Source organism: Conger conger, chromosome 12 (genome assembly GCF_963514075.1).
Source record: "Conger conger chromosome 12, fConCon1.1, whole genome shotgun sequence".
Classification (NCBI taxonomy): Eukaryota; Metazoa; Chordata; class Actinopteri; order Anguilliformes; family Congridae; genus Conger; species Conger conger.
Window position 1 is genome coordinate 25,543,916 of NC_083771.1, and position 10,476 is coordinate 25,554,391.

General features: G+C 45.7%; 1 protein-coding gene across 1 annotated transcript; it reads left to right on the forward strand.

Annotated features, from left to right (window-relative positions):
* The first annotated feature begins 92 nt into the window (after nucleotides 1–92).
* On the forward strand, nucleotides 93–10,072 carry LOC133141943 (TNF receptor-associated factor 2-like). The gene is made up of 14 exons (XM_061262779.1): nucleotides 93–139; nucleotides 526–617; nucleotides 1,423–1,629; nucleotides 2,200–2,278; nucleotides 3,148–3,246; nucleotides 3,696–3,857; nucleotides 4,183–4,257; nucleotides 4,529–4,603; nucleotides 5,364–5,450; nucleotides 5,700–5,702; nucleotides 6,451–6,639; nucleotides 7,726–7,903; nucleotides 9,058–9,206; nucleotides 9,748–10,072. Exons 3-14 carry the CDS (start codon nucleotides 1,442–1,444, stop codon nucleotides 9,964–9,966), a joined length of 1,503 nt encoding a protein of 500 aa, XP_061118763.1. The 5' UTR covers nucleotides 93–139; nucleotides 526–617; nucleotides 1,423–1,441; the 3' UTR covers nucleotides 9,967–10,072.
* The last annotated feature ends 404 nt before the right edge of the window (nucleotides 10,073–10,476 follow it).

A 10,476-nucleotide genomic window follows, 5' to 3' on the forward strand; every position in this document is an offset into this window, starting at 1 on the left:
GGTTCTTTTACGATGTGGTTTCAGTACTTGGCGCCCCTACTGGCACGGGGATGTTCACGTTGTTAATATAGCTCTTTGCTTGTAAAATTGATGTACAGTAGCTATGCAACTTCACATATAGGGAATGCTTAACCGTCAGGTATATCTAACCACATTATACTCCCCTTACAGTTATAGGCTATTTCAAATAATGGGATGATTTATGCTAGGTTCCATGTAAAGAACATATGTCGTTATCTTTGTAATATCAGCAATGAAATGACAAAACATAAAATCATTTTGAGGTTTTTGGGGGGCTCAGTAGCTCGGCCTAAATTATAGCCAGAAATACTAGACCAATGTGACGTTAAGTTAATTGTAAGTTCTTGTACGATATTTTTTCAACTGTATGAATTCGACGAGATACGATGCTGCAGCGCAGGCGATATGCGGGCTGGTGGTCTGTTGTTGTTACCCACCATTGCTGGATACATTTCATACCGTTGGTAGCAGTGCTAACACTGTTATAATTTTAATTACATACAGCTAGGGAGATTCCACTACTCGCACACTTAAGACAAAACGCGGAGGCGCAGCTTGTTCGATCGGTGACAACACAGATGACGATTCCAATGCCGGTAAGTTTCGCTCAGATCTGCCTTAGGTTTTTTGAAAAGACAGTATTTTTCTGGCATAGCCACGGAAACGTTTATAGGCTACCAAATTCGCTTAATAACAGCGCAGGGAATGCACGTCAAACCCCGGGTTGAAATGCTTAACGTTAACGTTAGATGATTGACAGTGCTTGTTTGGAAATCGCCTGTCAAGATAGGCCTATTTGTAAATCACCCACCACCTGCTAGCTCGACGAACAACTTAATTGAAAACATAAACAAAGCAGCTTGCAGTCTTTTTTCCTTCAAGACTTGCAGTGACAGTCCTGCAATTGTCAAATAGGCTAATGCTACCATACGGCCGAGTGATATTTATCTTAAGAGGTAACTATGCATGCAGTCGGTTGACTATTAGTCTTAGTAAATGGAAAACCCATCATAACTGAACTTTTCCCTCGAATTTAAATCATCGTGTAAAGTGTGTAGGTTATCATGGCAAACGCAACATTGGAGGACGTTGGATCCCCCGAAGCACTCTGTGTTCTGTCTGTGTCTGTAACCCTGTCAGTAGAGCTCCCACCGAACAGAGCTACAGCGACTCCGCTGGTAGATGGTGCGTCTGCTGTCTGCAGCATCTTTTGGGGCAGTGGTTCCCAACCCTGTTCCCGGAGATCTACAGTCCTGTAACTTTTCACTCCAACTTTTCACACCTCATTCAACAGCTAGTTCAGCTGCTAATTAGTATATTAGCCTACTATTGTTATTAATAATAACAGTAATAATAATGATGATGCCATGGAATGTGAACATTGTCTTTCCATCCTGCCAGATGAAGTGTACGGGGGACTATGGCTACGCAGGACCCCTCCCCGCCCCCGTCTCCGGAAGGGAACAAACTCGGCTTCCCCAAGAAAATTTTGTCAAACAAGCTTGAGGACAAACATTTGTGCAATTTGTGCCAGAACATACTGAGGAGGCCGTTTCAAGCTCAATGTGGCCATCGTTTCTGCTCATATTGTTATAATAGAAATGTGGGGTAAGTCGTTAGGCTAAATGTTGCAAAAAATGATATGTAAAAAAGAAAAGAAAAAAGGGTGGTCACATATACACCAAATAACCAATCTACAATCTCTCAGTTTTTAATTTCAAATTTAATTTTGAATTACCTGCCTTTCTGTTCTACCAGTGTGTGCTGATGATAAGTGTTGCTAAGTTGAATTTAGACCACTTTAGAGTTCAGTTTAAAGTTACAGTTGACTTACGCAGAAAGTGTAAAACATCTTTAGCCTCTGTAACATTCAGTAATTTTATAAATAAATATTCTTAAAATAGTCATTTATGCTAAACTGGAATTGTATGAGAAAAACCTTATATTCCATTTGGCACACTGTTACAGTGCACCAGTATGTGGGTTAATGCCAGACCACCGGCTATTTTAACCACTGCATATGAAATGTGACACAGACATGTTTTTTTCTAGAGACTGTATGTGATAATCACAAGTGTGTGTCTACTTGGGCATGCCCTTTCCTTATGCCTGTTCATGCATCCGTGTGTTTGCATGTATGTACTTGCAGTTGTATAATGACACATGTTCCATCTTCAGATCTGGACCACAGAAATGCAGTGCTTGCATTAAAGAGGACATCTTTGAGGAGCCAACATCTATTCTGAAAAAAGGCTGTGTGAGTACCTTTTGATTAGTGCCACATAAAATACTGTACTTTTTCCAGCAATGCTACAATGTTTTTGAAATGAAAAGGTTACCAGTTACCACAGAAGTAGAACTGCTACTGAAATTTTTAAATACTTTTGACATAACTTACAGCACGGAACTACTGTAGAATTATTCTGGGGAGGCCCTGTAGGGCTGACTACTTCATAAGTTGCTATGCACCAGGCTTTTCTACGTTTGCTGTCTCAAAAAGAAGGGCTAGGATGTGGTTGCAGTGGTGACTTACGCTAATTTGCAGGGGTGATTTATGTGCATATAAAATGCAGTGTCACAAAACACTTAATGGTAGAACATAATGGGAATTCAAGTCCGGAGATTTTTAAAAAGTGGAAATCAACCTCATATCAGCCCCTCTTACAAAACAAATGCTTCATCTCTTTATGTTGGGCTTGATTTACTAATGTAAATGTTTATCCCTTAATATTGTAGTTTACAGCCTGTGTTATCCAGGCCCATGGTCTGTTAGAGTGCACAGTACAGTGTCACTGTCAGATAGGATGTTGCTAACGGCTTCATTAGCATGCTTTATGTTCTGATCATTCAGGCTTCATCACTGGTAAACTCTAGCTGCCAACTGTGGTATGCTAGTTTGTAAGTTGATATATTCTTCAAGGTTCCAATTGTATCTGTATGGTCACTCTAGGACTTGGAACTGTACTGTCCTCTTCACACTTGTTCCTGTGTTCGATCTGCACTTGGTTGTACGTCACTCTGGATAAGACAGTCTGCTAAATGCTATTAATGTAATGTAATGGTATGTAATGTAATGTAACGTAATGTAATGTAATGGTATGTAATGCTTTATGTTCTGCGTTCCAGGCTTTCCCTGACAATGCGGCTCGCAGGGAGGTTGAAGCTCTTGCCGCTGTTTGCCTCAACGAGGGATGCACTTGGAAAGGAAGCATTAAAGAGTATGAGGTCTGAGGGATGTTTCTCTTCTATTCTCTTACATCTGACCACCTGGTCTGACCAGGTCTTACCTCATTTCTCATGACATTATGGCGCCACGATTGCTCCTTCATGTAACCGGAGAGCACTGTTAGCGCAACCATACTCTCTGATGTTTGATTAGTCTGCCTAAATCCCAGACATGCAAATAGGAAGACTAATGACGAATGACTGTGACTTTTAAGACACCCCATGCAATGTCACCTGTTTAAATCAATTAGGGCGGGTTGGCTGTTCTGTGGCTTTGACTGATTCATTGTGCATCACGCCACACATTGCGCTCACTGAACTTGAAAGGTGGGAGGGTGTGGAAGCGCATTAGTGAAAACCGCCATATTCCTGGCTGTGGAGAAGGCAATAAAGGCACAGACAATGCGCTGGATCACGCCTGTGTGTGCGTTTCTTCTTCTTCTCCTCAGTCCGGCCATGAGGGAAAGTGTGAGCTCACGATCGTTCCCTGCCCCTCCTGCAAAGAGCTCATCCGCTTTAACGAGCAGGAGCGTCACAGCGAACGGGAATGCCCCGAGAGAACCCTCAACTGCAAGTACTGCAAAGAGCCCTTTCACTTCAAGAGCATCAAGGTGAGGAGGCTCCTCTTTCCGGCCCTTGAGCAAGGCCCTTAACCCTGCATTGCTCCAGGGGAGGATTGTCTCCTGCTTAGTCTAATCAACTGTACATCGCTCTGGATAAGAGCATCAGCCAAATGACATGTAATGTAATGTAACTAGCCCTGAACATAATATTGGGCAAGCCAAACATTACTTACTCTATGTTGTTTTTTGGGTTGCCAGTAAATGTACTGGCCTGGTGAGACATGATTATATAATAAAATATAGCTTGCGTACACTCAAGTGAAAATGTTGCTTTGTCCTCGGGTGCGGTGTGGTAACGAGTGTGTTTCTATAGGCTCATGATGAGATCTGTCCCAAATACCCCATGATCTGTGAGGGCTGTGCAAAGAAAAAGATCCCCAGAGAGAAGGCAAGTATTCTGCATCACCGACCTGGAAACACAGCCTTTACTTACATAGGGTATGGAAATGCCACATCATCAACTGAAAGTATTTAGAATATGTAGCAGCAACGATTAATGCTTCTTCCTTGAATTAAAAAAGTTTTATTTAAAATTCAAATGAATGAATAAAAATTCAACTGTTAATCAGTAATAGCATGATGAAAAGGATTGTGGGTAAGTAATATTTGGAAAGCGTTGCGTAATGACTCCCTGGTTCTTATTTCTCTTTTTGGAACAGTATGTGGACCATATCAAGATCTGCAGCAAATTCAGAACTCCATGCCGATTTCATGTTGTCGGCTGTGACATGTTAGTAAGTACCCAAATCAAAATGTATTAATATTTTCGCCTGAGTAATGTTATGTATGTTTATATATGTGGTGCTTTTCGTCTACCCAGAGCTGGCAGCGGTTGTGACTGTTATCGGTGATGACCACTAAAAGCCACATAGAAACCTAGAAGTGCACAAAACTGCTGCCATTGTAATAGATACCAACAAGTGGACAAAGTTTCTGAAATTGCAAAGATCTTTTATTGAGTTTGCAAGATCAACTTTATTGTAACTTTTGCTCATACAATATTTACGGTTTAATTTTTTTCAATTTGTTTAAATTGCGCATAGAAATGTACAAAAATATTTCATGATTAAGTTTGTTCCCTGCCGAGGTTCTGTTGCCATCTTTTAACTTAGAAAATCAACAAAACATCCAATTTGACCAAGGATGCCCAAACCTTTGCATATCATTTTATACCATTGGTAAATGGTTGGCATTTATATAGCGCCTTTATCCAAAGTGCTGTACAACTGATGCTTCTCATTCACCCATTCATACACGCACTCACACACCAACAGCGATTGGCTGCCATGCAAGGCAACGACCAGCTCGTCGGGAGCATTTGGGGGTAAGGCGTCTTGCTCAGGGCCACTTCCGACACACCCAGGGCGGGATCGAACCGGCAACCCTCTGACTGCCAGACGACCGCTCTTACCTCCTGAGCCAATATAATTGCTTTGTGTATTGCTGATTTGTTTACTCTTTGGTGTTTGTTGGTCATTTCTCTCTCTCTCTGAGGTGGAAAAGGAGAAGATCCAGGAGCATGAGCGGTCCTGCTCCTATGAACACCTCAACCTGCTGCTGCACTACATCATGGGCCTCAAGGTTCTCTCCCCTGCCACATTCATACACATTTACTATATTTCATTGAGCTTTTTAAATCATTTTTATCACTTCATTTGTAATGACAAATCAGAATTGTAGGTCCATTGAATCGGGTGTACAGTTTTTCGGGCTAACTGCACTTTTAAAATTAATTTAATCTGGAATGGTGGGTTTCTCTCTATTTACTGCTGTGCCACTGATACCCACAGATGAAGCAGATCAGCTCAAGTGTGTGCACTCAGCTGTGAGCCAGTGACTATTTTACACCCTACAGCTCGCACAGTACTACAGGAGAGCCAGTGACTATTTTACACCCTGCAGGCCACACAGTACTACAGGAGAGCCATAAGTGCACTATAAGTAGCATATTTATAATTAATTGCCGTATTTTCGATTTCATTTCTAGGGTTTTGCCTGAATCTAAAAGGAAGCACTTTTAGAAACTAATGCACACAGAAGCCGATATTTTGATTTTCATATTTTTTTTAAATGTACCGAAGAGCACATTCAGCTGTGTTGTCTTATATTCAGCTGTGTTGTCTTATATTCAGCTGTGTTGTCTTATATTCAGCAGTGTTGCATTATATTCAGCTGTGTTGTCTTATATTCAGCAGTGTTGCATTATATTCAGCTGTGTTGTATTATATTCAGCTGCGTTGCATTATATTCAGCTGTGTTGCATTATATTCAGCTGTGTTGTATTATATTCAGCTGTGTTGCATTAAATTCAGCTGTGTTGTATTATATTCAGCTGTGTCGCATTATATTCAGCAGTGTCCCGTTGTGTTGTGTGCAGGTGAGCCTGGAGGCGCTGCAGCCACAGAGCCTGGAGCTGGCGGGGCACAAGGTGCAGGAGCTGCACCAGTCTCTGCGGGAGCTGGAGGTCAACCTGGCGCAGGTGTGCGCGCAGGTGCCCCCCGTGCAGGGAGCCTGCGGCCCCGGCCCCGCCCCGCCGCCCACCTCCTTCACCCCGGTGCTGCCCAGCGCGGTGGAGCTGCAGCTGCAGGGAGAGAAGACCAGGGTGGCCGAGCTGAGCCGGCGCTGGCAGGACCTGGAGCTGAAGACGGGCACGCTGGAGAACATCGCCTGCGTGCTGAACCGCGAGGTGGAGCGCTCGCACAGCGCGCTGGAGGCCAACGGCCGGCAGCACCGCCAGGACCTGGACAAGGTGGAGACCCTCAACAACAAGGTGTGTGCCTGAGCAACGAGGTGTGTGTGCTTTAGCAACGAGATGGAGACCCTCAACAACAAGGTGTGTGTGCCTGAGCAACGAGGTGTGTGTGCCTTAGCAAGGAGGTGGAGACCCTCAACAACAAGGTGTGTGCCTTAGCAACGAGGTGTGTGTGCCTGAGCAACGAGGTGGAGACCCTCAACAACAAGGTGTGTGCCTTAGCAACGAGGTGTGTGTGCCTTAGCAATGAGGGGTGTGTGCCTGAGCAACGAGGTGTGTGTGCCTTAGCAACAAGGTGTGTGCCTGAGCAACGAGGTGTGTGTGCCTTAGCAACAAGGTGTGTGCCTTAGCAACAAGGTGTGTGTGCCTTAGCAATGAGGTGGAGACCCTCAACAACAAGGTGTGTGCCTTAGCAACGAGTTGTGTGTGCCTTAGCAACGAGGTGGAGACCCTCAACAACAAGGTGTGTGCCTGAGCAACGAGGTGTGTGTGCCTTAGCAACGAGGTGGAGACCCTCAACAACAAGGTGTGTGTCTTAGCAACGAGGTGTGTGTGCCTGAGCAACGAGGTGGAGACCCTCAACAACAAGGTGTGTGCCTTAGCAACGAGCTGTGTGTGCCTTAGCAACGAGATGGAGACCCTCAACAACAAGGTGTGTGCCTTAGCAACGAGGTGTGTGTGCCTTAGCAACAAGGTGTGTGTGCCTTAGCACCAAGGTGTGTATCTTAGCAACAAGGTGTGTCTTAGCAACAAGGTGTGTGTGCCTTAGCAACAAGGTGTGTGTGCCTTAGCAACAAGGTGTGTGCCTTAGCAACAAGGGGTGTGTGCCTAAGCAACAAGGTGTGTGTGCCTTAGCAACAAGGTGTGTACCTTAGCAACAAGATGTGTGCCTTAGCAGCAAGATGTGTGTGCCTTAGCGACAAGGTGGAGACCCTCAACAACAAGGTGTGTGCCTTAGCAATGGTGGTGTGGATCTCTGATGGGGAAGGGGGAAGCGCTCTGTAGAAGACCACAGTGTCATGTGGAGTGTGTTTACGTGGTGGTGTGGATCTCTGATGAGGAAGGGGGAAGTGTCCCTGAGCGTGCTGCGTTGGGGTGCCACAGGTGCGGCAGCTGGAGAGGACGGTGGGGCTGAAGGACCTGAGCATCGCCGAGATGGAGGGCAGGATGCGCGAAATGGCCGCCACCACCTTCGACGGCGTCTTCATCTGGCGCATCTCCGACTTCACCAAGAAGAGGCAGGACGCCGTGGCTGGCCGGGCCCCTGCTATGTTCTCTCCAGGTGATTGTGACCTGCATCAATGCTGCAGGCTCTTATCTCTTATCTCGCTGGTCTTGGGAGAGCCTGGCCTCTCTTTGGCCATTAGTGACTATGATATGCGACCATTTTTTGAGAGTGTGCGAGCTACAATTTCACGTGGTCGCATTAGTGCGAGTGCATGATGATCACCGGTGTTTCGGTGCCGCTCCGGCAGAGAATATCACACGCGTACTGCGTTAGCCATTGTGGTTGAAAATAGTACTTTTTCTTCTTCACTGGCTCAGTCGCTCTCTCCCTACCTGCACTCTTACTGCCTGTACCTTCATCATTAGTGCGCATGCGCAGGTACGTAGCAGCACTGAAGACAAAAGGCGCGAAACAAACAAACTATCAAAAAAAATTAAGCGGTCCATTACAGATTATTTTAAAAAACAAAATGAGGAGAGAGAGAAGGAGGCTGGTGGAGAGGGAGAGCCAACAATATGTCCCGAATCAGACAAGACTGATGATGAGAGTGCAGGCAGCAGGGAGAAGAGTGCAGGTGGAAGCAGGGAGCGACTGAAGAAAAAAAAGTATTGCTTTCGAACACAATGGCTAACGCAGTACCCGTGGTTGCGGTACGAACGGGTGAATTTAGATTCAGATTTCCTTTATTGACATTGGAATACCACAAAATTCAGAGTTCAGTGTGATGATGGCCTTGGGATAAAAACTGTTCATTAATCTTGTGGGTCCAAAACATTCAATGTTTGGCAGTGTTCAGTTCACGTATGAATGCTGCAGCTAATAAGTTATGCTGTTATGCTAAGCAAAGCTGTTATGCTTTGCTTTTATGTTTGTTATGTTATGTTCAGATTAAAATATTTTGCAAATAACAAGTCTGGAGTCACTGTCAATCTTTACATCAATGCAAAACTAGGGTATGCAACTATTCATCAAGGTCATTGATTAATACCATGGTGTACAAAGAAAAAAGGTGCGACCAAATCATATGCTGGTGCGACCAACTGAGAAAGTTGGTAGCACCAGTGCTACCAGTGGAAAAGTTAGTCTGGAACCCTGTATGTTTCTTTTTTTTTCGTTCTGTACGGACAGACACAAAAATAAAGAATTCACATGAGAGGAATATTGATGAGATTTGGCCCGTTACGTCCTGTTTTCTCGCTCATTTCCAGCGTTTTACACCAGCAAGTACGGCTACAAGATGTGTCTGCGGATCTACCTGAACGGCGACGGCACGGGGCGGGGCAGCCACCTGTCGCTCTTCTTCGTGGTGATGAGGGGGGTGAGCGACGCCCTGCTCAAGTGGCCCTTCAACCAGAAGGTGAGCCGCACGGTGGGAGAGGGGGGCCAGTGCAGCGGCTGTGGGGCCCAGTGTGTGCTTCGGTTTCCTTTTCCACAACCTCTGGATAATGTTTCAGCCACAGCGAGGATCGCTGCGTCTTAGCCTGTCGAGTCTTAGGTGTCTGGGCCAATCACATTACAGCTTTTACCTGCGTGTGGTGTCAGGGTCAGTCACATTCCAGCTTTTACCTGCCTGTAGTGTCAGGGCCAATCACATTCCAGCTTTTCCCTGCCTGTAGTGTCAGGGCCAATCACATTCCAGCTTTTCCCTGTCTGTAATGTCAGGGCCAATCACATTCCAGCTTTTTCCCTGTCTGTTGTGTCAGGGCCAATCACATTCCAGCTTTTCAGTCAGACAGTTGTGTGAGGATCAATCACATTCCCCCTTTTCTGTCAACTGTGCTGTCATGGCCAATCGTGCTCCTGCTTTTCTGCTGGCGGTGCTGTCAGGACCATGGCGTTCCTGCTTTTGTGGCAGCGCTGCGGTAAGGTCCAATGGCTGTTCTCGTGGCTGGCTGCAGGTGACGCTGATGCTGCTGGACCAGAGTAACCGGGAGCACGTCATCGACGCCTTCCGGCCCGACGTCACGTCCTCCTCCTTCCAGAGGCCCGTCAGCGAGATGAACATCGCCAGCGGCTGCCCGCTCTTCTGCCCTCTCGCCAAGCTCGACTCCAAGAACTCCTACATCCGCGACGACGCCATCTTCATCAAGGCCATCGTGGACCTGACGGGGCTCTAGTGCAGCGGCCATTTTGGCTCCTCTGTTTCCCCCACCAGCAGCATTGCCACCACACGCTCAACTCCTCCTGCAGTTTGGGTTCAGTCAAGTGGAGGCGTGGCCACTATAGGTACTGGTGGGGCTCTCACACCCTTCAGTTCTGTTTCAGTGGAAGGGCTGTGTAAAGTTCTCTGTATTTGGATAAAGTGCAATGTCTGCCGTGTAAGTTGTTTGGTTAAAGGAACAATAGGTAAGATTTTTGTGTTAAAACATTGTTACAAGACCATTGTAAATCCCTTCCTGTGATTGAAAAATGCTCACTGACATGTTGACTCACCCTCTGTGTTTATAGTCCTTAAATTCGGGTTTCAAAATATACAGTTGACGGGCCGACATTATTGTATAACGGTACAATAATTCAAGCTCATTGGTTGAAAATTGGTTCTAGTTGCCACAGCCAATGGCATTTCAACGTCAGTGCATTTACAGAGAACGGGGAGGGATAAACTGTGTTGTGGTTTGAAGCTGCAA

Coding starts and splice junctions, on each gene's coding strand:
- LOC133141943 (XM_061262779.1), top strand. CDS start 1,442: ATGGCTACGCAGGACCCCTCCCCGCCCCCGTCTCCGGAAGGGAACAAA. Junction 7,904..9,057: donor CCCTGCTATGTTCTCTCCAG/GTGATTGTGACC, acceptor GCTCATTTCCAG/CGTTTTACACCAGCAAGTAC. Junction 9,207..9,747: donor AGTGGCCCTTCAACCAGAAG/GTGAGCCGCACG, acceptor GGCTGGCTGCAG/GTGACGCTGATGCTGCTGGA.